General features: G+C 41.9%; 2 protein-coding genes across 4 annotated transcripts; one reads left to right on the forward strand and one right to left on the reverse strand.

Annotated features, from left to right (window-relative positions):
• Positions 1 to 244: 244 nt before the first annotated feature.
• LOC111933577 (thiamine transporter 2-like) lies at positions 245 to 10205 on the reverse strand. Of its 3 annotated transcripts, none has more exons than XM_086844878.1 (6): positions 10031 to 10205; positions 7299 to 7464; positions 6128 to 6944; positions 4489 to 4681; positions 2801 to 2942; positions 245 to 1624 (listed from the first exon to the last, which is right to left on the reverse strand). In XM_086844878.1, exons 2-6 carry the CDS (start codon positions 7446 to 7448, stop codon positions 1445 to 1447), a joined length of 1482 nt encoding a protein of 493 aa, XP_086701004.1. In that variant the 5' UTR covers positions 7449 to 7464; positions 10031 to 10205; the 3' UTR covers positions 245 to 1444. The 3 variants fall into 3 exon arrangements, with proteins under 3 accessions (XP_086701004.1, XP_086701002.1, XP_086701001.1); XM_086844876.1 differs by lacking the exon at positions 10031 to 10205 and adding an exon at positions 8157 to 9104; XM_086844875.1 differs by lacking the exon at positions 10031 to 10205 and having other exon boundaries at positions 1353 to 1624; positions 7299 to 7505.
• A 5144-nt stretch (positions 10206 to 15349) lies between these two features.
• Positions 15350 to 22838, forward strand: CCL20 (C-C motif chemokine ligand 20). The gene is made up of 4 exons (XM_023933196.2): positions 15350 to 20933; positions 21148 to 21262; positions 21975 to 22052; positions 22326 to 22838. The coding sequence occupies exons 1-4, from the start codon at positions 20684 to 20686 to the stop codon at positions 22351 to 22353; spliced, it is 471 nt and encodes a 156-aa protein (XP_023788964.1). The 5' UTR covers positions 15350 to 20683; the 3' UTR covers positions 22354 to 22838.
• Positions 22839 to 26638: the final 3800 nt, after the last annotated feature.

Below are 26638 nucleotides of genomic sequence, written 5' to 3' on the forward strand. Positions count from 1 at the left end.
GGATCCAGTTTATAACAGTGAGTATCCCCACAATGCACAGTAGTAAACAAAAAGCCTAAAAATATTAGCCAGGTTCATTTTGTCAGACCCTACTGATTCTTCTTATGACTTCAAACAAATTGCTTCTGCTTTGCCTGCCCTTGCCTCTGGGCACTGTGTCCAGTTGCAGTGTGTGACAGTGGTATGAAAAGCTGGTATGTCTATACAAATGATGGCTTGTGTCTCTACTGGAAAAAATATCCTGTAAATGCTTAGTGGTTTTTATTAGTTAGATGTAGATATTGGAAGCTAGAAGCAAATAGCAATGCAGGAATAAAATCAGCATATGGATATAGTTAATAATAAATTAGACATTCACTATGCAAACTCATTTCTAGTCTCTTTTTTCTTCTCCTGGACTGTCTTTTGGACTAAATTAGCTGTAGGAGACTTGAAGCTTCTTGACAAACTCTGAGATGTTGATCCTGCCTGATTCTTGGCCATGATAAGTGCACCTCCCTCACTTGGCACTCAAAAGCACACATGATGCTATCTGTTTGTTTCAGTTATAAATCTTCTTGGATATTCCTGTTCATCTGGAATTTTCCTGTGTGGAATCAGCTACATTTCTCCCCAATGTCCTCCTCTGGATTTAGTTTGTGCTACTTAAGCCCCTTGATATTATTTCTTTTCCTGCTGAAAGAGGAAGACCTGAATTTAAAGTCAGTCCTGAATTTAATTTTTCTGGAAGCAAAAGCAAAGGAGTGGTGCTCTTGCATTTTGCTTGGACTCTTTAAGTTGTTCCCTTCTTGGCAGAGGTTGCTGTGAAGTCAGTACAGTGTTTGTAGTTCCCAAATGTGGGCCAAGCAACAACTGTGAGGTAGCAGTGTTCCAGTGGAGCTCCCAGGAGGGGTTGTGCAAGCCCTGCTTTTTGCAGCCTGTGTGCACAGAACTGTGGGATGAGACAGGAGGAGCCTTTCCCCCATCTGCCTGTACTGGGTATGGCAGAATCAAATGATGCAACCATGATCTTTTCTTCCTCAGTTCAGAACAAGGGCTGTGTGAAGGGGAGTCAGACCCTCCAGCCCCTGCATCAGCAAAAGTGACAGAAGCAGCTTTGCCAGCACCGCATTCAGGAGCTACAATGAGCACTGCAGGGTGAACTCTGCTCTCTGCCATCGTGCATGGGGGGATGTAAAGGGCTCTGATTCTGTGTATAAATGACTGCCCTTAAGCTATTTATACACATGTAAATAAGAATCTAAAGCAACTTATCTTTTATTCTTGGCACAGTGCCATTCTGGTGAGCTCTCTGCTGGCATATGTTGTGCTGAAGTGCTGGAATGATTCAGTGTAGCTTTCCAGGGCTGAGTTGAACCTTCTTGCGCTGCTGTTCCCTGCATTCTGTTCTTCTTCCCTGCTGGGAGCCCTTCTCCCAGGAGACCTTCTCCAGCCTGCCTGCCTCCTACAGCCGTGTCATGTAGCTTGTGACAATCTGCTCTCTTGACTCGTGCTCAGCTTGGTTCAGCTGCTCTGTGCAAGATCTTGCTATTTTCCTTTGGCATTTGCATGAAACCAGCACACAAATGCTTCTGATCATGAAAATCCCATGTATGACTACGAAGTAGCTTCCATAAATTAAAAACTGGGAGAGGAGGAGAAAAAGGCAGAACAATTAATGAAAAACACATTAGAGAAATGCTGCTTCTTCTGAAGATGACAGTCATTCTGATTTTCTTTACTTGTATTTTGGCAGTTTCTTTACACTTGAATTTTTCCTTTGTGATTAAGCAAAATCTCAACTTTTCAAATATACAGCAGATAATTGTGAAATGAACTGCCTCTTCCATTCCTTATGCCTCTTAATAAACATCAGATAGGGAGAGGGTTAAGAACAGGTTTTTTTTTTCTATTAGTGTAAAATGCAGAAGTAGCTTCATTACCCACATGGCCATGAATAATCTGCATGAAGAACCCGAATTCATCCTTGTTTTGCTTTTGTACATTTCAGTAACTGTGACCACAATGGCTTTAATAAATACACTGTGATTTTATATCAGTATTTCCAACAATAGTGGCAAAGCTATTTATGAAGTCCTACATATTCCTGTCCTTTATTTTAAAGATTTTATGTTTGATTCAATCTTTGCTCTTTCAAAGTCAATTTTGCCTTCTCTGTGCAGAGTGTGAATAGCTCTAATCTTCTTCAGATCCATTAGAACAGAGAGCTGAGAGCCCATTTGAGAAAATGCAGAAGTCAGTAGGTTTCAGTTGACCTCAACATGAGTGACACTGGGTTGACTGAAATTAGGAACACTGTTGTGAGATAGGATAATCCCATCCCAAATGAAGTGCCCAAACTATGGGCAGAAGTCTCTATTGTACATGTTGAGATACAGACCAGGTTTGCTTCTGAGTTGGGATCAGAAGTTACTTGAGCTGAAATAACTCAATCCAGACTGTGCCTCACAGTCCTGAACTCCCATTCTGCATCTGACAAAACCAGTCTTTTGGGAAGAGAGGATGTTGTTCAGTGTCCTATTAACTACTAAAACTGGTCAGATAGCAGGGCCTGGTTAATTATGTTCTGGTGTATCTCTCTGTAAAAAGTCACAGACCAGCATCTGTAAATCTTAAATGCATTAAAAGGCAAAAGGGAAGAATGAAGACAAATGATGATGAATGATGATAAATATTGACAAGAGAAGAACAATATGTCTGAATTTATAGAGAAGAAAGATAATTAAGTTGTCCTTTGGCATAAGAATTTTGCAGATGACTTGGCTGAGCAGTAAATAGCAAGTAAGGTAACTGCACTTACTTGAGTCACTATGTCCAGTCCCAGGCCTTTTGAATCTACAACAACTATTGTGAGAATGGTCTGAATCAGCAGGGCAATGAAGTTGTTGAATCCAAACATCAGGGCATAGCGTTCCATGCTCAGGTTGACAGCGATCTGGAACCTAATGAGAAACTGGCAGGTCAGTCATTCCCACCAGGAAAGCTATTGCTGTCTATCAGTCAATGAAGAGAAAGTGATTCATGGAGATGGTGCATGAAGGACAGAGGAAACAGTGCTTCCTTTGTGTGTTTGCTTCCTTGCTTTCTCTAAAAAAAAAATAATTCTGGGGTACTATAGCGTATTTTAGTATTTTTTTGAACTGCATGGGCTGCTTTTCTAACCCCTGCTTTCAGATGATCAGGTAGAATGTCAGTTCTCTGCAACCTTCCCCTTTGTTCCTTCTCTGCCTGCATAGACTGTGCCATACAGGCTGTAAAGAGTCCATGGCTGGAAGCTTTCAGAGACCTGGCCAGGCAAAGCTGTGACCTGCTCTGGTACTGGCAGCACTTCTGCCCTGGCTGGGAGGTCACTGTGGGTATCTTCTAACCAAACTTTCTGTAATGATGACTTTTGCTTTGTGATTTGACACTGGAGGTAACATGCTGCTTATTTCTGTCAAGAGCCTGTAGATTTTTACTTGCAATATCTTTTTTGACAATAATCACAACCTCTTTCCTTGCAATATATACCTGCAAAGTTTCTATACAAACAAAAGGGTGTTATTCCTTCAGGACTCATTTTCAATTATTTTAGCTTAGAAGTTTTCTGCAGGATTTTACTTTGTTGGGTTTTTTTTAGAATATATTGAAGTAGTCCAGGTGTAATTTACTATGATGTAGTAACAATCTACCAAAATGACAATTAAGAGGTCTCTTGGCATAATCTTGCCATGCATTATAATGTTAGTAATTTTTCAAAATGGTATCTGATTAATTTTGGAGTTGGACACAAGATGCATTCAGTGTTTTTGTTAATGAAATAGTGTGGTATGTCTAAAGACATTCCAAGCAAGAAAATGACTGGAGCAATAACATTTTATATTTATTACACAGGATAAAATATTTGTTATTAATATTATTTATACATTTCTATTTCTGAAAACAGAATAGCTTGGTCTTCTATTGAGACCTCATCTGAGTTTATATGTCTGATGTTCCCTTTTATTCCTTCTTTAAGCTTAATATCATTAATGATTATATATATAAGATTATGTTGGGAAACACTTTATGTGGAATCTTTTCCTGCATTCATGCAGTTCCTGGCACACTAAAAGGTTCACCAGTAGGGGGTCTGGGCATATGGTGCTCCTAAAGAATGGCTGTCAAGGTATGCTTGTCCCTATTGTTCACTTTGCATCCTTCATGCATGGAAGGAGGAAAATGGCTTCTACATTTTGCTGTTATATTGCCTTTAGCAATAAAGTTGCCTTGTGCCTTGTTCAATGTCTGCTTAGGTAAATGTTTGATGTCCTCTTGACAGTTTTTCTTTCCTGGTTGTTTGGAAGAATGAAAACAACATAACCAGACATTTAGGTGTCCTTGTCCTCACCTAAACAGTTATGTCTAGCATTAGGTCAGCTACCTCTGAGGAAAAGGATGCCCAAAGCAAACTCAAAGTAGGGTCAGTATTTTGTGCATGATGGCAGCATTGTGATGTTGTGTACTTACGTTGCTATTGTCAGGAGGAGCACGTAGCATGCCTTGAAAATGAGGTATCCAGCATAACATGCCCAGATGTTGGTAGAGAAGTGCATGAGAAACAGACAACCGGCATCTATTACAGAGAAGATCCCTAAAGCCAGTTCTCCAAAATGGTCCCAGTTAATCTTTATATATTGTACTAGGAAAGATGTTACTGAGCCTAGAAAAAGAGAAAAAATACGTGTAAATATTGTATCTGTTCCACAGCCTGTATGACCAAGCCTTGACACCCTCACATGCTGAAAGGCAATGATGAATAATGAAGTCTGAAGTTTGAAAGCATTTCTGATGACTTCTGCAGCCTAGTCATTTTACTTCATTTGACTAGTCATTTTAAGACAACTGTATATATCAAGTCTCTGACATTCTGTTCTTAGTGTTTTATTCCACTTCACAGGATAAACTGTAATGTAGAAGGATTCATTATTTAGGTGTCTGTACACAGCATGAAACTCTGGGGAGAGAATTAGGAGCATGGTTTGGAGTTCAAGAGGGAAATTCTTCCACTGTCTCCTAGCTCACTGCACAGCTAGGCCAGTAAACCTATTGTAACAGTTTAGCTCTGTGCACCTCACAGAGGGGGTAAACTGTCAAAAATGTGAGTTTTGAGGCATCAAGGAAGTATATCCAAGGAACAAGAAAGGATAGGTTTGCTTTTTGTAGGCCTCCTAGAAGATGTATCTGTTGCAAAATTAAGCCACCCTACTGCCCATCTTAGGGGTACCAGACAATTAAAAAATTTCTACACTTCTACACTGAGAAATAGGCAAGTCCATGAGAGATAGAGTAGATCAAGGAGTAGATACTACAGGAGGATACTAGTTCATTATTCACTTGCTCTAATTAGTTGCCTACTGCAAGAGTAGTATCTGTTTCTCCTTAATGACTGTAAGGGTTTCTTGAATGGTGAGGTGTGGTACTGGTAAAACACACCCCACAGCTTGTGCAAGTTCTTTACAGCAGCACAATGCAAATGAAGGTAGGGTGGTATCATACTCTGACGTTGGTTTTGATAACCTCATTTTGCTTGTGTGATGTGAACATCTGCTCCTGGTGAAAGTGTACCAGTTAACATCAGTATCGTAAGCATTCATAGGGTCTTTTTTTTTTCCCTGAAAATCTTTGTATCTTGAAATGACTAATTTTTTTCTTTTTGTCTGGTGCACAAGGGTATTTCACTAGAAAAAAAATCTCAATGAGAGGATTATGTTCTTTTTGTGTAAAATTTTTTAGGGAAATTTCTCTCATCTGTGTAAGCTGATAGCGTTGTTAGGGGAACAGTGCAATACTTGTTTTTGGGGGAAAAAAAACACCCAATAGCCTCATCCAAAGAAACAGGGGTGCTTCAAATGGATTTACCAGCTAAATGCAATGTCAGTGTGATCTGCACATTTTCTACATCATGGTAAGATAGTTATTTGTCTGGGACTAAAGTAAAACCAACATAACTCGCATTTGAGCTGTTGTACATCAAAGATGTAGGTCTGGAATGCACAGGGGGTGCGGTGGCTCCCTGGAGTGCCTGCAATGGAATGGCACTTTGAAAGTTTACTAATGTGAAACTTCAGAGACTGTCATTGTGAACAATGTTTAAACACTGACTTACTCAGAAAAGTTGCTATTGCTTCGACAGCTCCGTTGTAGACTGGGGAGCTGTGGGAGGGGGCTCGCAAGTCCCACAGCACCTGGACATAATTCACAACCTGGTTAAAGCCGGCCGTGGCCAGAGCCCACCACAAGGACCAGTAGAGGAGCGGGCGGGAGCCGTAGCAATCCCTCAGGTCCCTGCCCAGCTGCAGCAGCACGCTGAGCGTGTGCCTGTGGGGCCTGCTGTTCCCAGCCTGGGGCTGGGGGCTCGGGCCCCTGGCAGCAGCATTGGGGCTCCTTTCCTCTGGGCAGCTCCAGGGCCCGTGGGCAGCGCCCGCAGCCGGCCCTTTATCGGGCCCTGGCAGAGGCTCAGGGGCATCTTTCCTGTGGAAGAACATGCTCCTCTGGGGCATGGGCAGGAAGAAGGCGCACACGAGCGCCAGGGACACGGAAGCCAAGGTGATGGCGTTGAGGTAGAAGTAGGAGACGTGCGCCAAGGACACCAGCAGCTGTCCCAGCACGGCGGCCACGGTGGCTGCCACCAGAGTGACGCTCCTGCAGTAGCTGGTGACCCTCTGGTAGTGCTGGCTGCTGACCACGCTGTAGATGTAGGCGTAATAGGCCACCTCGGTGGCTGTGACCATGCCATAGAAGAATTCCACCAGCTGCATGGCCACCACTCCATGTGCAAAGAGCAGCAGGAGCCACGTGAGGATGAGGCTGATGCCCTGCAGGAGGAGCACGGGCTTGTAGCGCACGTAGTCTGTGAGCAGGAACACGGGGAAAAGGAGAGCGAGGTAGGAGTATGTCCAAACTGGCAGAATCTCGTTGGTAACCTAGAACAGAAGAGGAAATGTCAATGTTTTTATTTTTGAGGAAAAGAAGTTAATGTATTTTAGATGGTGTTGTAGAGGGAAGTTTTTTCTCTGAAGGAATTCATAAAATATATAATCACATTGAATCAGCATGGGACTGTTGGGCAGGCAGATGGATCTTGGATCCATTAAATGGATCTTCTGTTTATGCAGTCTGCTGAAAACTGTAACCTGCCAGTGCTGTTTAAAGTTGCGTGGGTTTTTGGTTTGTTTTTTTTTTTTAATTTTAACATTTTTAAAAAACTTCAGTGTTTTCCCTTTCTTTTCTTTCTTTTCACTACTTCAGTTAAAAGAAATCATAGAATAAAATCATACCTCATCTGTGGTCAGGTTTTTATCTGGTCCTGTTAGATAGGGTGTTAAGAAAGGTTCTGATGGTTTCATCATGTAGAAGAATCCATAGAGGCAGAGGATCAGGGTGGGAAAAGCCCATGTGTTAGTTTTCTCTTGCTTCCAGCAGCCCATGGCCTCTACAGCAAAACTGAGAAGAAAGTTTGTTAGAATAATAATAATACTGCCCATGCAAGTACAAAGAGATCTTGTAATTTATTTTTACTTTGTGGTTTGTCATGCCAAGGAGTGCTCTTTAGAGGCTGACAGTTCAAAATCATTTTTATTTATAATGTTAAAGCAAACAGCTATTCCTTACATTTGTCTGCTGCACTCTTTGTAGAAAGTGCATAATAAATGAATTGGAAGATCCTTAACTGGGAGACAAACTACCCTGTCATTCCATCTGCACTGACCAAGATAAACACAGGAGAAGCCTTTCTAGATAGAAGTGGTTGAAGACAGCTGAGCACTGAGATTTCTCTTGACACTGTGACTGATCACAGCCAAGCACCTTGTTGAATGACAAGGATAACTCTGGAGCCTAGCAGATGGGAGCTGCTAATAAATACAGAAAGGATGTCAAGCCAGACTCTCATTTGGAATTATCTGCATGAGAAGTCCATTTTGGATACAGACATCATATTTTCCATTTACAAAAGTGGTCACAGAAGGTTAACAGTCCATGCTAAAATGAAATGAAGCAGATACTTTTGTTCTTGTCACTAGGTGAGGTGATGGAATAAATTAAAATTTGCAACTCTGCTGGACAGAGCCCAAACAGAAGTCAAAATGGGTGTAATGGGGACATGCAAAGGAAATAGATGGTAAGTTCATACTTACCAATCCATATTCATGTTAGTATAGGCAATGTGAAGAATCTTAATGTGTGCAGTTTATCTTCTTGGAGCCTTTTGGAGTTTGCATATTAGCAGATGGGATTTCTATCACTCTGCTTTTGACTTTTCTTCTGCTTTTCTACTTCCCTCCTGATAACTCTTTCTTTTTTTAGGCAAAAAAAGTGAATCTTATAAAATTCTTCAAAATGAAGTAGTGTTTTTTTCACAAACTTTTTTGTAAAAGCTGAAGGAAGGTCTATTCGGCCTAAACCAGTCATGTCCTGATGGGTACATCCCTCCAGGTTGGATGGGCAGAGGATCCTTTTTTATAGTATGTGATATGTATAAGCCAGTGGGCTTTATGCATCTTCTTTTCTAACTTCATGCTATGACAGCACATTTTACTGACAGCCTGGCACGCTAAGAAATGGGTGCAAATCAAAGGGAATTTGAATTATTTCCTTCCCAAAAGCATGGGCATTACAGGATTTGCAGCAGAAACGAACCCAGCTCTGTGTCAGCTCTGCAGTGTGAGCCACTAGATGGCAAGGTGACCCCAGCAAGGCAAAACGAGCTCGGGAGGACTGTGAGATACTGAGTGCTCCAGGACGGGAGCATTTCTGCCCTTCCTTCCTCCCCAGCTGTTGTAACACCAGTCTGCTGCAAACGTGGCTTTGGCAGGACAGGTTTGGGCCCTGCCTGGGATCTTGCTCACTGAGTCACCATAACATCCCCTGGCTCTCCTCTCACGGGGTAATCATTAAAGCCATACTGCACCCCAGTGCCATGGGAATGCTTCGTGTGAGTCCCAGAAAGGCATCGAGAAGAGCGGGGTGGAGAGCATCTCTAGCACTGTAATGAGAAACATTTGTACAAGTCAGCTTTGGGACGTAGCCAGAGCATATTTTTCCTTTCCCAGCCTGGATTTTCTGCTGTGGTCTGTTTCAGGTCTTTCCGTTTGCTCACCCTCCAGCAGGCTGTGTGACACAAGGGCAGCAAGTCTCATGTAGCCTGTCAAAATGTTCCACACCTTGGGAGGTGAGTGGGGGAAGCTGCTGCCTCCGCAGGGCTCGCAGGGCGCTTGTGCTGCTCCTCACATGCTGCCCATGGGTGGCAGGGCTTTGCCATCCTGTGCAGGAATTCATGGTTTCAGCTATACACGGAAGAAATTCAGGTGTGTCCTGGTCACTGAATCCCTACAGTGCCAGCACATGCATTGTTGAGGGTTCTGGGTTAGACCTGTACCTCTAATCTGCACTTTTACTCTTTGAGGTGCCAGTGTTAGGCTGGTAGGTGAAGTGAGAAATTTCTCATTTGATATAAGGAGCTGTGCAGAAAAAATATACTGTCACTGGTGCTGAGCTGGGAAGGGCAGTGGGCTGAGGGCTCTTAGGGGCAGCCCACTCTGCCCCTGGGGAGTGGGAGATGGTGTCACCTCACCTGCCCTTGGGTCTGTGTTCCACTCACTCCCCAGCCCTTGGCCAGCAGTGAGCCCCCTGCAGCTGCTGTACAAGCCCTCCTTTCTGCATTCATAACCACAAACCTCTAGCAACCAGAGCTAGCCAACCAAGCCTTAATGCTTGAGGGGGAAGGATCCAATTTGTTCCTGATTCAGTCATCCCATGTGATCAATTTGTCTTTTACAAATTTAGGTTTTTGTTCACTTAAGAGATTTTAGGATGCCTTGCTGCTGTTCTGCAATAAAACAATCCTCTGTTTCTTTTTTCCTTCATCAATTCTTGGTGCCAGAGCTGTCAACTCTTCTACACAGAGCCTAACACAGCCCTCCAGTTCCCCATTGGACTGCTCTCTTCTTTCCTCCCAGTTTCCCTCGTTATTGCAGGATTTAATATTTCTAAAGTTTATATATAATCATACCTTCTGTGCTGGAGCTCTTCCTTCCTTACTTCCAGGAGAAAAGTCTCCTTTTAGTATTCCCAGTCTTCTGGTTATCCTGTGTGTATTGCAACTACTGGACTCTGTTTGGGTTTTGTGCTTTTCCTGTTCTTCTGGTATTACAGCTTGCTCTGACACCTCCTTTGGAATGGCCCCCAGCTGGCTTGCCTTCAGCACCCTTAAAGGAACAGCCAGATAATCCTGGCCTGTCTTTGCCCCAAGGCAGCAGTGAATCAATACACAAACTACAGTTTAGTGCCTAACTGGCACAAAATCAATAGGGATAGCTCTGTTCCCAAAGAATTTTTGATCTATTTGACAGGATATAGGGCTTGGGAGCCATCTGTGTCTCAAACTGGCCTATATTAAAGAGGGAGCAGTAGCTGTGCGTGGGTAGTTGAGGATGAGGGCAGGCAAATACCACTGCTGCTTACAGGAATGTATTCACAACACTTACACGGGGTTTCAAACTATTCTGAAAAATTTAAAAGGTAAAAAGTAAAACATCCTGCTCCTCTTCCTCTTGACTTGTTGGCAAAATCGTCAGATCTTTTGCTTAGACAGGTTCTCACAGTGCTGCTGAAGATGGGGATAGCTGCCCTATAGCCAGCTTCAGAAGATTCTGCAGTGCTCACAACAGCAGAGTATACACTCTGAAATTTACAGATTTTCACAAAAAGTATGTGCACAAATCCAGATCCACTCCCACCCTGGTCCTACAGCATATAGGTCTGGAATGAGGGATGTAATAATAATTTTGGAATATGACCAATACTGTAGGAAAATTTGTAAATACTTGTAAATAACAGTGAATTATCCAACCAGAGGAAGGCAGCATCTTGGTTCACACACAGTAAAATGGAACAGTAACTTTATGGATGTGTACATGAATATGAAAAAGGTATGATATTCCTTGCTGGGTCAGAGGAGTGTCTCAGGTCAGCCACCTTTGCCTTAACTCTTGGCCATATTTTGCAGCCTTTGCCTTCTACCCCTCAACAGTCAGTATTACAGGATTAGTGATGTTAGAGAAGCCATCCCTTCTTCTTGCCTTTATAACTTTTTTGTTGGCCTTTTCCCATGAAACCATCTCCTCCTGCCTGGGGCAGTGCTGTGCTTTATGGAGTCAGAACATCTTGAGCTGGGAGGAAGCCATAGTGATCATCATGTCCCACTCCCTGCTCCTCACAGGACTACTGCAAACTGAACCAGGTGACTCATGGCACATCATCCAGACACTTGTTGCTTTATGTCCCTTTTGTACACAATGAAGTCTGGGCATGTGCTGGTTTGAAGAGCGTGATTTACCCTCTTAATCTCCTCTTGTTGGCCAGGGAAAGTTAAGTTGCATCACCTTCCTGCAGTATAAATCACTGGCTGGTCTGTCTCCTTTTGGTTACAGGTTAGTTGCTGAATTCACTCTAGGTGACAGATCACTGATGTAGTTGTCAGAGGCTGGGCAAGGAGCATCCAATTGCAGTGGGCGTCCCTTTGGAAGCATTGCCAAAGCTTTACAGGCATCCTTCCTTGCATGGCACTGACCTGCATTGCAGCTCTCTGATTTCCTCTGCGCCTCTCACAAATCTCTGAGACTTTGGGAGGTTTCCAAATGTAGGTGTTTCCCACTGTCTGAGGACTGGGTTGGTTGAACAAGCTCTTACTTTCTCACTCTTACTGGCACAAAGCACACTCTGCTTTCCCAACTGAGAGCAAAGCAGTGAGGTGCTGGAAGGTGGAGAAAATCTTCCTCTTGCATTTAATGAAAGTAACAGCAGAACAGAAAGACTTACAGAGAACAGGTTATACCTTAGGCAGATCCTTTAGTTTTCCTTTTATTTCTCTTCCGGATCATCAACAGAGAACAGGAACTACTCCTTTGTTAGTGGAATTGTCTGAGGATTTTCCTTTCTAATAAAATATTATGAGGTCACTGCTGAAGGTTTGCAGCTGTCTTTTGTGCAAGTGCTGACTGTGGCTGGGTGCACTGGGCTCTGGGGTCCCTCTGTCCCCTACACTGTCTGTCAGCTCTTCTGATGGCATAGAAGCCTTCAGTGTTTAAAGGAAGAACAGCAGTTTTTTGTTTCTCAATGAAGCGGGGAAAGATGATTCTGGCGAGAAAAAAGTGGCACATAGTAATAAAAAATGAGCAAAAAAGCTTTGCTTTTAGGAGATGAGAAAGAATAGAAAAGATTGTATTAAGCTTCACCTTTAGAATTTCTAACTACAGTTAGAAATAGATGTATGTAGGATGCCTATCACCAAAAAAAACTCCCCCATCTCCAAGTTTGCTACTTGATGATTTGGCCTGGTGACTTTAACATCTTATTTGTAGTTTTTCTAATAATGCCACACAATCCAATTCAATACCTGTGCTTTAGTCTTTCTTGGATTGCATACTTTTAAAATCTCTAGTTAATTAACAAAAGGGAAGTGATATTTAGGTCAAAGAATCTCATTCGAATTGGTTAATACTTGTAGTGACTAATGCTCTCTTACTGTGATTTGTCAAGTGAAGTGAGAGGAAAGACCTGAAGGGATTTCTAAGGCACTTTCCATGTTGAAAGATCACTTTCCAGGGTGTGTCCCCCTGTAGACTTACACCACAGACTTCTCCCACTAGTGGCAGAGATTGTCCTGTTGTTACAGACATCTCATTTCAGAGATGTAAATTTACATTTGCACAACCTGCGTGTGTAGGAAGTTTCAGCCCAGCACATCCTCTACACTTTTTTATCCTCAAGGTGCATCCCATTACAGACACCATGAGAGACATTGCAATAGTTGTAAAAGCCCAAGCAGTGTAAAATCCTGCTGGAAGAACATTTGTCACATTTTCACAAGTGCTCATAACAAGCTGGTTGCTTCATTTAATGCTAAACCTCTAATGACAACTGGAACAGATTTAAAATAAGTCCATTATACTGCCAGTGTTTGCTTAAATGAAAGAATTATTGCCCTTAAAATGTCTTGAGTTCTTCTAATACCTTGATTTCTTGCCAGCTCCAAAGAGTTTTGATCATAGAATTATTAAAGTCCTTAGGGGTTTTATTTTTATTTTATTTTCTTTTATTTTGTTTGTTTTTGGATTTTTTCATCAACAGTGAGTTTTTAGATAAAACAGTAGGTTTTATCCCTTTCATGAAGAATATTTTTTTTTTAATGTGGTCCAAGTTTTTTCTCCATGTGCCTGCACCTTCCTCTGAGTTCTTTCAAAGGCAGAGCAGTTTCAGTGTATGTGCTGTACCCTGGAGCTGAGGCTCTGGTGCTCATATCCCTCGGTGTCCTAGGTCAGGTGCAAACATGAATACAAAAAGGACCAGTCTTTGATCTGAGGAAGGCTGAGCCTAGTTACTTGAGGAGATGTTCTTGTAAAACACAGGTCACTTTGGAATAGCAGATTTCTGTCAAGTCCAGATTGCTTCACTTAAAACATCTTTTCTGGCTTAAAACAGTTTTCTGTCTCTTGCTTTATTTACAGGAGCCCCTGATGGTTGTGAGCGTGCTTGAGTGGCTGGAAACAGCACCCTCCTCAAAGCCCTAGCCAAGAGCTCAACCAACAGGGCATTTTTGGGACTGGCTGAAGCTGTCTGGGCTAGCAATAAACAAGAAAGACTCTAAAAATGGTGACAAGCAAGAGAATGCTGGAAGCAGCCAAAGGAACCCTGGAGAAAGAGAGGAAAAATTACCCTGGCAGATGGCTTCCTGAACGGGAGCTAGGGTGAGGCTGCCCCTTCTTAGGCCTTCAAATGCGTCTGACAGAAATCAAGAGGTGATAACCAAGGTCCAGCAAAGGGGTACAGGAGGGTAAGAAAGTCAGTGATCTCAGCTGTGTTATGTAAAATAAACCTGTAAGAGTCAGGCTGGAAGGGATGGTGTGGTCGTGTGGTTTCCCTGGGAAAAGAGCAGGCCTCTTGGAAAGAAGGAAGTCCAAGGCAGCTGGTTTGGGCAATTGTGGTTTAAAGCTCCTCACAGGAAAGTCCCTATCACGTAACCGTGTAGTGCTGAAAAGCTGCAGTGATTGCAGCACTTGCCTTGAGAAGGCCTGTGTCCACAGCTGCTCTGCCAGAGTTCATGACACAGCCACTCCACAGCAGTAATTAACAGCTATTGAAACAATCATGATTGGTTTTTGTTTGGCAATCCCAAATAAGCAAGAGTTGCTGGGTATTTTTAAGATGGTCTTCCAGTAACACGTGATGAAACGCTGGCTGTGTTAATAATGTACTAAGCAGTCCATGTAATCACACGTTGTGTATGTCAAATATGACTTAGCAAAAGCTTTGTGAGTTCTCTTGGGTCAATTTAAAACTTTTCCTCTTCATGTTATTTAGTTATTTTTTCTCTTTTCTTTATAAGTTTTGGATTATTTGTTTTAGGTCTTCCTGAGGAAGCAAACAGAACACACAAAAAAGCAGCTATCCATTTTCTAAATAGTTCTCTTCTAATTTTATACAAAACCATGTTTCAATTGAATTAATAAACAGTTTCAGCCAACCTGAAACTGCACTTTAATGAAAATTTTAAGTCACAGATTTTTTTCCTCCCTACTTCTATTCTTGTCTTTTACTTTAAAGATTCAGAAAATGTCACATATTTCTCTTTCATAATTGCCAAGGCATACTATCTTTTTATCCTCTTTCCGAATTAAATATTTTTAAAGTGTAAGCCCTCATTTTTCAGTACTGGAAGGCATTTTCATGTTCAGGCTGTGGATTTTGGCTCCAGAAATTTTCCATTTCCAAATCTTCTTTGGAATCTCTGCATCCTGGGGAAATCCTCAGCCAAACCGAAGCAGTGAAGAAGCACTGACTTGTGTAGAAGTGGTGAGGGTCAGACTCAGTTTCAGCGAGGTTGTATGATCACTCTAGTGCTGAAACGTTGCTGATAGCTTTTCTTGGTGAATATTTTGGGATGTTAAACACACCTGTGTCTAATGTGTTTAACATCCTTAACTTTCATTAATTACTTAATTAATTAATCAATCACATTGCTACTTTTTGTAATCAGGTTTCTTTTTGTCTGCAAATGACACTTGGTGGTCTCAGCTCCTTGCTGGAGATAGTGTAAAATCCTTTTCAAGTGATTCAATCCTTTCTTCCCACCTTTGTAGAAGTTATTCAGAAAATCCACACTTCTGAACTACTTTAAGGATCAGAAATGTATTAATCAAAATATTTCTGCTCTTGTGTTTACCATGCCTAATGACAAATACAAATTTAAACTGGAAGAGAAATAGAGCTGGAACAAAGCAAAGATAATGTCACTTAGGCACCAGCTTGGCAGACAGCTTTTAACTTTTTTTTAGTTTCTTCTTTTGACTATATGGTGTGTTGACCCTGGCTGGATGCCAGGTGCCCACCAAAGCTCCTCTATCACTCCACTCCTCAGCTGGGCAGAGGAGAGGTAAATAAGGAAAGGCTCAGAGATCAAAATAAGGGTAAGGAGAGATTACTCACCAATTGCCAACACAGGCAAAACAGATTTAACTTGAGGAAATTCGTTAAAATTTTATCAATCAAATCAAGGTAGGATAACAACAGGTAAGATCAAATACTAAAACACATTCCTGCCACACCTCCTTCTTTCCTGGGCTTGACTTTACTCCTGGTTTTCTGTACCTTCCCCTAGCAGTTCAGGGGTATGAAAATAAAGGTTTTGGTCAGTTCATCACATGTAACCTCTGTTGCTGTTTCCTCCTCAGGGAGAGCACTCCTCACACTCTCCCTCCTCCAGCATGGGTCCCTCTCTCCATGGGACCACAGGTACTGCCAGGATCCTGCTGCAGGTCACAGCCTCCCTTGGGCATCCACCTGCTCTGCCGTGGGGTCCTCCAGGGGCTGCAGGTGGATCTCTGCTCTCCTATGGGCTGCAGGGGAATCTCTGCTCTGGAACCTGAAGCAGGTCTGCCCTTCCTTCTGCACTGACTTTGGGGTCTGCAGGGTGGTTTCATATATCCATCCTCCATATACTCATTCTTCTCTCTGGCTGCAGTTGTACAGGGGATTTTCCCCCTTCCTAAATACATTATTCCAGAGATGATACCACTGTCAGTGATGGTCTCAGCCTTGTCCACTGAGTCCTTCCTTGGAGTCAGCTGGCTTTGGCTCTGCAGACACGGGAAAGATTGCAGCAAAGAATCCACCACTAGTGCCTACACACTACCAAAACCCTGCCACACAAATCCAATGAAGACTATTTTTTCATTCTTCATTCCAATTATAGGCTTTGCCATCACACTTGAGAGGTCCATTTCTGTGAAAAGGTGGTTGGCTACCCCAAGGAACTGTAGACAGAGTACAGTTAACTTTGCAGAGAGAAATCTGACTTTAGAACACTGGATATTTAGCTTCTATATGTCGGTAGCAGGAAGCAATCAGCAGTGCTGGGACAGCTGCCAGGATGTTCATGGCAGGTGCACCAGGTCTCCTCATAACCTGCACTTTCGATAGATGGGATATTTATTTCTCCCAACAGGCACATATCTTGTCCATAATTGCATCACAGCAATGTCATTAAATGGTATTTCTAGATCTGTAACTTATGAAGTGCAGACTATAATTAGTGAAAACTGACTTCTTCCTGAGATAAACAGTTCTGTCATTCATGCAAGCCTGAAATCACAGGATTGCATCACAGACTCTAAAGCTCCATAGAGACTGAGCAAGTTACCTCTGGAACTTTTGTGCTTAGGACTAATTATGCATTTACTCATCAGAGATTATGCAATGATTAAATCCCCATATTTGGCCACGTTCCTTTCCGCTATTGCCTTCTCATGCCCTTTGCTTTATGAAAGGAGTTCTAAACCTTTGGAAATTACAGAAGGGAATTTCCCCGGTCTGGTTCTGGTTTTCCTGGATCAGCTGTATTGCTGTAAGACTTTAAAGATTTTATTTACACCAATTCAGAAAAGGTACTAATATGCAATAAAACAATATCTCTTTGTGAGGATGAAAAACATGGAATCTGTTGTTAACTGCTAGTTTATTGACAACTGTCAGTATGTTTCTCTTCTTATTGGAGGGCACAGGTAAAGATAATGACGGTGCCTGACATTCACATTTTTTATTTTAATCTTTCATGTTTAATGTTAGACCTAAACTCATAAAATGACAATAATTAAATGGTTAATGATTATAAAATTCCTTCTCTGTCCTTCTCTTCAAAAATCCATGAAGTATTTTAACCGTTGCATGGAAACTAGGTAGACTGCTCCTGTGTTTTTCCATGATGAGGAGAATGACGTGGCAAGCCCATCCTGCCCCCTCCTCCCTGGCCCCACCAAATTTTTTGCCCTGTCTGGGGTTGTTTATCTAGGTTGAACTACTAAGTCCTCTTCAGCACTTCAGACTTCCAGCAAGTATTTCTGTAAAAGTCCTTTGGGATATAAGAGAGGAAGTGTAATATCAGGATGCAACAGCATAGTGACCAGAGAAAGTTGCCTCTGGCTGTAGCTTTGCAGATGGTGTCTGAGAGCAGTTTGACACCCCAGCTCTCCTCTTTAACACCCCCAAACTGCCCAGAACTGTCAGTTCCCCAGTATTACTTGGGAAAAAGCTCAGTTTTCCCTGATGCATTTCTTCTTCTATAAGTCTGACTAGATGGCTCTGCCACAATGGCACCTTGGCTGTTCTTGCCCCATCTTTTGTTATACACACAGGAGAGGTTTGAGCCTGTTTTCTCTGGCCCCTGGAACAATGAGAGAGGAAGCTTAGGAGAGGATGAACACTTTATCAGTCTGTGTTTTGCTGCTCTGCCTTACTGTGGCTGCAGTTGTTGTGAGGGGATCTGTGGAGGGACAACAGGAGGGAGGGAAGCTGAGCAGCTTACACCAAAGTCAGGAAGACAAATAAATCAGGGAACTAAAATAAGAAAAAAACAGCTAAATGTGAAAAAAAAAAAAAAAAAATAATGTAGGGTTGATTGTGGATTGGGAAGGAACCCAAGTTTAAGATCATGCTCATGGAAAGGCCACATCCAACTTGAGTATCTGCAAACTAGGTATTCAAACTAGGCTTCACCTCCCATCCTGGGCAACCTGTCCCAGTGCTTCCCCCTCTATGGAGAAGGGACTTCCATATGTCTGATGGAAATTTCCCTTTTAACAGCTTGTGGCTTGAGAGATGAAAACCTCTCATGCTTTGGCTGTACCCTCTGAGGAGACTCTGGCCACAGCCCTCCCCACAAAGGCCCAGGGCAGAGACATGATAACCTCCCTTGACCTGGTGGCCCCCTCAGTGTGAAGCCTTTGAACTGCAGTAGTGTTAAGACACTAAACATATTTATATGGCACCTGTAACTGACCCAGGAACAGGTTTGGAGGTGCCACTGGCCACGCTGGGGCCTGGCAGCCTCATCTCTTGGCTGTGTGGCAGTCCCTGGTCAGCCCACATGGCCCCACTTGGTCACACAGGTGTCAAAGGAAACCAGGTTGAAAGTTTGGTTGTGTCAGGGTGGACAACAGTCACTGTCCCCTCATTGCCAGGGAATAATGAAAAACACTTCATTGGAACATATAAGTACCTCCCTGTTTTTATAGATATTTTTTGCTTTTTGCTTGCATGAGAGGTTTGTGAAGGTAAACACTGGTAAGATACAGTTATTTGTCATATCAAAACCAGCAGAGCTTTCTTCAGCTGTTTGCATTAAACCTTTTTGGATTGTTTTAACTACTTTGTACGAATAAACTGAAGGTACTTTGTACACAACAAGTACAAACAAAATGACAGTGCTTCTGAAGTTGGGACCCTTCTTGTGGCTGTTGTTCTAAATCTAAATCTTGACCCAATTTCCTAAATCAAACAAAACATGAGATAAAAGGAAGACCATGAACATGAGCCCAGCTGTGACAAGGCACATTGCCAACCATGGTCAGTTGTGGGAACCACTGGTGTGATGAAAACTGCCTGAGGGCAGGACTGCAGGGTGAGAACTGCCTGAGTAGTGTCTTGCTGTGGTATCCATACTGCTGGTGCTTAGGCAGAAGTGTCAAAGCTCAGATGAGATGATTCTGTCCAAGAAGCACTGAACGGAGAAGAAATAGAGCTGTAAAGTCACGAGGAAGACTTGAGGTGCAAGGCCTCTGGATAACAGTATGGCCTAGGAAATGGCATACAAAGCACCAAAATTTGGTGTAGGTGTAATAGATTTGGGATCCATGAAATCTGTATGCAAAAGAAAAAACTACCATTCTAGTCAGCTACTTTGAGGCATTGCCTAATGCTGACAGATAGTCTTTAAAGCAGTGCAGAGATAGCTGCATACTGAGAGAATCAATATTTTTGTACTTTTGTACTTTTGTGGCATTTCACTGTGATCCATAAAACAGTTACAAAAACTGTATACATTAGGGTATGGGTTCTTTGTTGTCTCCTTCCCATCTTTTAGGCAGTTGCTGTGGCTCTGCAGAGAAGCATGTCCAGTATATGTGATGCCGTGCACACTGCAAGGCTGGTCACGTATACTCAGCCATATGAAATTCCCTCATTTCTCTCTATTACATAGAGAAATTAATTTATCTGATAACAATCTCCTTCATTTGGAAGCAAGCTGTTTCCATTTCTACAGAGTAATAATAGGGACACACCTTTTGAGAGAGATACTGGCACTCTGTGGAGGATAGAAGGCATGTAATTATGCACTGCCTGTGACTATCCATGAACTCTACCTTAAGAGAAGCCACTTAAAGCTCAATTTACTCAACAAGCACCTGGAGCTGGCAGCAGTTCCTGTGTACACTGGCTGGCCAGGACATGGCCTGCAGCCATCATAGTATTTTCACACAGATCCCTAAAGAGCTTGGGAAAGTACCATCCTTCAGTAGCAGCTCAAACAAGGTACTTGGAGTGGTGACAGAACCTCTCCCTGGTGGTGTCTCTAGAGCTGTGCGAGGCAATTTTAAGACTGTGTGTATTTGTATTGAATTTCAGGAGTCACAATACTGTGGTACTGTTTGGGAAAGCAACAAACTACAGCTATTGTCTACGAAGTGCATTCATGCATTCTAGAAAGCACAGATTTGGAGAATATAGGCCCCATTTTAAGTTTCTTTTAAGCTCACTCTGCTTTAGATTAAATAGTTCAGACATGTAACAAACTGTCAGGAAGTCATGGCAGGGAATACATGGTGAAGGAAACTAAACAAACCCATTTTTATGAATACTCAATGTTGCTCATGTGCTCCTGCCAATACTACTGAACAGAGCTCATAAAGCAGTAATCTGGAAAGCCTGATGTTACTGTGCTGGCCAACCAGGAAATATTAATAGTAGTAGTACTTGGTGTTGGTACAGCTCATGACCCAGCTGCTGTGAGCTTGCCACTCTGAAATTAATCCGGATGGCTCAGCCCACCTCTCTGTGCCCCAGGCTGGGTTTATTAAACAGCAGACACGCAGTTTCTGTAGGTAACATTTAAAGTTACCTACATTTGACTTTCCTCATTTCACAACCCACACTCCTACCCCTAAAACTACACGTGCTTCACCCACAGAACCATTACCTCATAGCCTTTTATTTCCTTTTTTTTTAGACTGAATCTTTTAAGCAACTTTAAAAAAAAATGTAAATATTCCCCAGCACACTGTTATCTCCGGTTGTAGTACCCGGAAGGAGTGCTGGGGCCAAATCAGGCTTGATGGAATTTGCTGTGGGGAAACCCGCTGATGACAGTGGAACCCGCCCGTGTGTGAATTCCCATGGCTCCTGCCACCCCTTTATAAGCAGGCGGAGGTGTGCCAGGGCTGGCAGGACCAGCAGGCAGCAGCCAGGCACTCACTGGAGCACAGCTGTGTGTGGAGAGGGAATGTCTGTGTACTGCAGCAAGAGCATGGTCCTGGTTTCCATGCTGGCACTCCTGGCACTGCTCCTGTGGGGCACCTCTGAAGGTGAGTGACCTCGAACATTCCGCCCTGGGAAGGGCTCCCGGTGCTGCTCACAGCTGGCAGCGGGATGAGGTTGAGCTGGAAGGGAATGTTTTCAGCAAAATGTGCTGTCTCATCCCCCTCTTCTGTCATGAGGGAGCTGGATGGTTGAGGTTGGACAGCAGGGCAGGGTGGGCCAAAGGGGGTTTATTTACTTTGTTGTTGTCCTTCACTCCAGCACAAAGCAACCAGGATTGCTGCCTGTCCTACACCAAAGTGCGTCTGCCCCGGTGGGCTCTGAAGGGTTACACTGAGCAGCTCTCCAGTGAGGTCTGTGACATCCCTGCCATCATGTAAGTTACTTTCTGAATTTCCACTGTTTTTTCTGACATGCATTAACCTGGGAATGTCTGTTTGGGCTAAAACAAGGATTTGGGAGTGTGATTTTTCCTGCCTTTTCTAAATGTTTAATTAACTGAATAAATTGTATATCACACCTGTAAACAAAACACAGCCTCTAGTTGATGGGGACTGTTAACCCAAGGGACAGTCATACAATGTAAATAATAATTCTGACTTTTTAGGAATCAGTTGTGCAAATAAAGACAGGTTTTGTCTCCAGCTAAAGGCCACTCTGGCCAACACAGAGTGCTCCCTTGCCAAAACCTGTGAACAGACACATAAGTGACAAGACTTCTTCTAATTCACAGGGATCAGACATTTTTCTTACAAGGTTTTGGCCTAGGTGTTGATCTGTCACCTTAGCTTGATAGCAGCTATTCTTAATTTTACAAACTGTTTCTGGCATCCAGCAAAGGTCTTTGCCTAAACAGATCAAATAAATTTAAAAAAAAATTATGGTGCAAAAAATGTTCCCTGAGGCTAAAGTAGCTGTTACATTTAACTTTGTTTTTCTTCATATAATATTGGAGGAATTTGGAACATTCCATGTCTAACTGGTGTTTACAAAAGCAGTTCCTATTGGCCATTGTATAGAGTAACTGTACTCTCCGCAGCAATTATTGGCAGGGATTTCTGATTTCTTTATTATTATTTATTTTCCAGTTTCCACACTGCCAGTGGGCTGAAGGCCTGTGTAAATCCTAAGGAAGGCTGGGTGAAGAAACATCTCCTTTTCCTGAGGTAGGAACTGAAACTTGAAATAAACACCAGGCTGATGAAAACAGGGCATGTATGAAAGCCTGTCTTGTACATCTCCTGAATGCCACTTTTGACAGCCTTGGAGAACACATTTGTCCTTCCATCTCTTGTCAGATTAAGCTAATCCTTTCTGGAGTCTTCTCAGGGACAGTCATATCACATGTCCCTTCTTCCACCTGAGCTATTCTCTCAAGAAAGAAGAGAAAACTATAATTGAGGTCATTATTTATGCGTGTTCTCTCTTCCTCTTAACAGCCACAAGCTGAGGAAGATGTCAGCTTGACTCGGTTTCCAGCAAGGAGCTAAACATAGAAGTGGCTGAAGAAGCACTGGGTTAGGCTCTCAGCTGAGATGATTTGTACACTGTTGTGTGCTCACTCACCTCCAACTCCAGCTTCTTTGGAACTGCACTTCTTGAGTTGATTCGTATTGCATCGCTGTTTTGCTTGAGTTAAGCATGTTGTTAAAGTTTCTATTTTTACTAATGTGTGTATGTTACTGATAGGACATGAGTACTGTTTAGTAATGTGTACCTTGAGCTGCTGTATAGAGTGTGAATTTTATTAAGTTTATTGTATGTTATTTTGTTTTCTTCAGCATATGTAAAGCAGGTTATTTATTCTGTTATTTTATTATTGCCTTGTGCCAAAATGTTTCCTTCGAACATAGTTAGCATTATAATACCTCTTGAACTATTGTTAAACAAAGTCTGTAAAAAAAAAAAAAGGTAATTGGAGATTTAAAAAAAAATAAATGTTAAAATCAGCACTCTCTGTGATATGTTTTCTTTTTAATTGAAAGTGTGATTTGCACTTGAAATTAATTCCTTTGTTAAGAGCCTCCAGCTGAAACAATTGCAAAGGTGTGTTGATACCTGTTAAAGCCACTTTCCACCTTGGTCACTCTGCTTACCCTAGGGGTAGCTACGACCTCCACAGGATATACCTTCCTCACCCCAAGACAGCTGCTCTATAGCAAGTTTTTGTTTATCATTTAGACTTAGCTTCATCTTAATCAGACTCAAGAAAACTCCTTTTGCCAGTTTCTCTACTTATTTAGGAGGAACCTTACACGTTGTTACTGGGCAAGCTTCTAGCTTACCCACCAAGGAGGATTCATTGTGGTAACACAGTCTGCTCTCAACTTAAAGCACTTTCTCTGGAGCAGAAACTTGCAGTGCTTTCCTCCCCTTCTTGTGTTTGCCTATGGCTTCCAGCACAATGAGATTTTCCTGATGCAGGAGCTCTTGATGGAGGTCAGAGATGCCTGATAAAATAATGAGTCCTCATGGAAGAGACAGGTACAGGTGGGCTGGGGAAGACTGCTCAGCTTTTTATGCACTATTACATGGCACATGTGGACTTCAGGGATGTGACTGTGTAGAGTGTGCAGGTTAAGTCCTCTCACTGTCAGCACCAGAGTCTTACAGATAAATTTACACCTTGCCTTTTAGTACCCCTTAATCATAGAAATATAAGCACTAATTTAAATTTAATTTAAACTTAAATGTGAAGTATTTTTGGTGCCCTTGAGGAGTTGAGAGATACCGGGTTTTTTAAATGGTGTTCATGACTGTAAAGCTGTTATTTTCTGGTTTCAACACCTGCTAGAACTTAAAAAAATCTGCTTGTATCTCTACAAATCTGGGAAGCTTGCTTGTGGGTGAAGCTCTGAAGGAGGAAGGTATCTAAAGGAGCAAAATTAATTAGGTTTAATTTCATTCAGGTGAACATAATGTACTCTCCTTCATTGACAACATGATGTATTCTCCAGGGAGAAGGAATTACCCAGCTTGTTTACTGGGTGTTGCCCTAACTTCTGGGCAGAAGTGCAGAGCTCTGTCTCATACCTGCTAGCACGGGTATGGGCTGTCTGGGCTCAAAGAGTTCATAGACTAAATCAGGTACCAAAAAATGGCACAGACATGGTGAAAGGGTCTGTGTTAAAAGGGCTGTAAAGAATTTGGTGCAGAAAAGCCTGGACTCCAAGGGCTGAATTCATAGCAGTGGAGCAAAATTAGGAAGACCAGTGTGTGGAATTCTGTGGGTGGCTCTTTACCCCCAGTTCAGGCCTCTTTGAAGTTCTGTATTGCTTCTGTAACTTACTCTTCCTTTGGTCATCCATGGTTCCATTGCTACAAAACCCCACAAGCTTCATCCACAGAGCTATGACTTGAGTGATTTCTTTTTCAGATTGATTTTTTTTATAACCAACCCCTGGGGAAGAAAGAAGATACTGAAAATATTGGTTGCTATGCTCAATATCAGAAATTGCTAAGGTCATTATGTTACTGGTAGGAAAGTCTGTGTAGAAATAGCACCTCTCTCCATGCCTTCCTGAGGATACAAACAGGTATTATAACTGAGTGCTGTGACTCCAAAATCATCAGATCAGAGGCACATTTTTGTATGCAACCTTAAGTGGTCAGTTAGAAGTTCTGATAGCCCTGTAAATTGTGACCCTTTCTAGAAAATCCTGAATCCTGATTACTTTGGTGGGACTGTTCTGCATGTGAGTTTCTGTCTCCCCTCTATCTTTGGTCTTCAGCTCCTAATTCAGCCTGTGTGATTTTGTTGATTAATTTGAGATGCAGAACTAAATAATGATTATTTGGAGACTTTTTCTCTTCCATTTACATAATGTTTAAAAAGCCTTTTTTTTTTTCTTTTCTTCTTGCAAAATGCTTTTTATTATAGCTTGGATATTTGGGAAGCAGATGTGAGAGCTTTCCCTTCAAACTCTGAGAACTTAATACTTCAGTTTCAAAATGTCCTCCTTTCTCTGCATTGAAACCAGTCCTCAGTGACTCTTGTGCTAGCTGCAGTATTGCTATTGAATATAATATTTGTGTCTTTTCTTTCTGTGTGATTTCTGTTGGTTTTTCTTTAATAAATTTTTTTTGTTTCTTTTTTAATTCCTTTTTTTTTTTTCTTGCCATAAAGCAATCTCACACCTTTCTGAGTCAGGAACTGCAGCCTTTTGTTGTGTTAGGATCTTTGACAGAAAAATTTCTGTCCACACATGGAATCATAATTAGATTTACCCATTTCCAAATTTTTTTTAATCGCACTCCAGCAAAAAGCAACAAAATAACTTAGCATTGCATGTTCAGGGATTTTTGTAGGGAATAACATGATGATTCTGATGATTTAATTTTTCTGTTAAAATATAAAACCTGCCCCATTTCATCTGCTGGAGAAGTACTAACAAGTTATTTGTATTTCTCTTCAGTTGATGGTAGATTCCATTAGTTGAAGACTATTTTATTCCTTCTTTGTCTCCTGATTTTTCCACCAAAATGGGAAAAACACAAAGGAGGGCTGTTAATCCCCTGCAAGTCCAAGAGACAAATGAGTGAATGGCTTTGTCTTGCAGCGTGCAGCTTTCACGTATATCAGAAAGCCAAATTTTACTGGCTGTGCTTAGTGACAGTGACACTTTCAGCCCCTCCACAGGGATATGGACAGTTGGTGAGCTACTTTCAATTACCAATGAGCCCATGTGCAGCCTAACTTCACTCCTGGTGAACTGGAATGCACCATTCAGCTGCAGTTTTGTTCAGAACTGAATTGGGGAACCCAAGAACTGCAAAGGGCTTTAAGCTGATGACATTGTCACTTGCTTCTAATGGCACCCACACAGCTGGATAAACATCAAAACAACAGAAATGGATCAATTGTAACAAACTTTCTGTATGCTGAGTTTAGCTGTATTACACCCTGGCAGTCTTGCTCCAAATATCAACTTACAGGGAACATCCTTTGCCAAAAAATGAATCATACAAGAAGCTTTTAGTCTTCAGAACAAACCCACTGTGTTTTGCATGCTAAGTATGCTAAGCAATTATACCTGTATGACTATACATAAAGGAAAACTGTAATTTATGTTCCCATGATCTTGTGGCTGCTCTCTTCTGGGAGGTGTCAGTATTAAGTGAGTATTTGTACATTAATTGTACATTAGCCATAGAATATTGATCATAGACCTACCACTGCAAATAGACACTCAGGTAAAAGTGTTTTAGCTTTCTTGAATTTCTAGCATTATTCAAAGATTCTCCAATACAAAAGATATATTAAATGTGAAAGAATTAAAAAAAAATTAGAATACTATATGGGTAAAAAGCAAACATGCCACAGGAAAAGTAGAGACTAAAATACTATTTTTAACTTTTGTTTTGAAATTTACAACTGCATTTCTATAGTTTGCTTCCATGACTTCATCTATACCCCCAAAATAAAGTAGAGGGATTTTATTCACCATTGTGGCCACACAGCTGATGTACAAAAGTGAGGAGAGAGAGATTGCACATGGCACTTTCTCCTAGATTGATACTGCCAGCAAAGAGATATGAGTATCCAAGGAGAAAGAGCCACCCCTATTCTCAGAAGTGGTTGCAGATGCAAGTGGGAGTTAATGTTGTATAGGAATCTGTTCTACAGATAAAAAGTTGTATCACAGGTTTTGTTAAATTTGGTTCCTTCCCAATTCTTAATATTCATGAGATATAATCCATTCAGGTTCATTAAATTACCACACATATACATTTAAAACCCCAACCCCTTGAT

This window comes from Cyanistes caeruleus, chromosome 10, assembly GCF_971803275.1.
Source record: "Cyanistes caeruleus chromosome 10, bCyaCae1.hap1.1, whole genome shotgun sequence".
Classification (NCBI taxonomy): Eukaryota; Metazoa; Chordata; class Aves; order Passeriformes; family Paridae; genus Cyanistes; species Cyanistes caeruleus.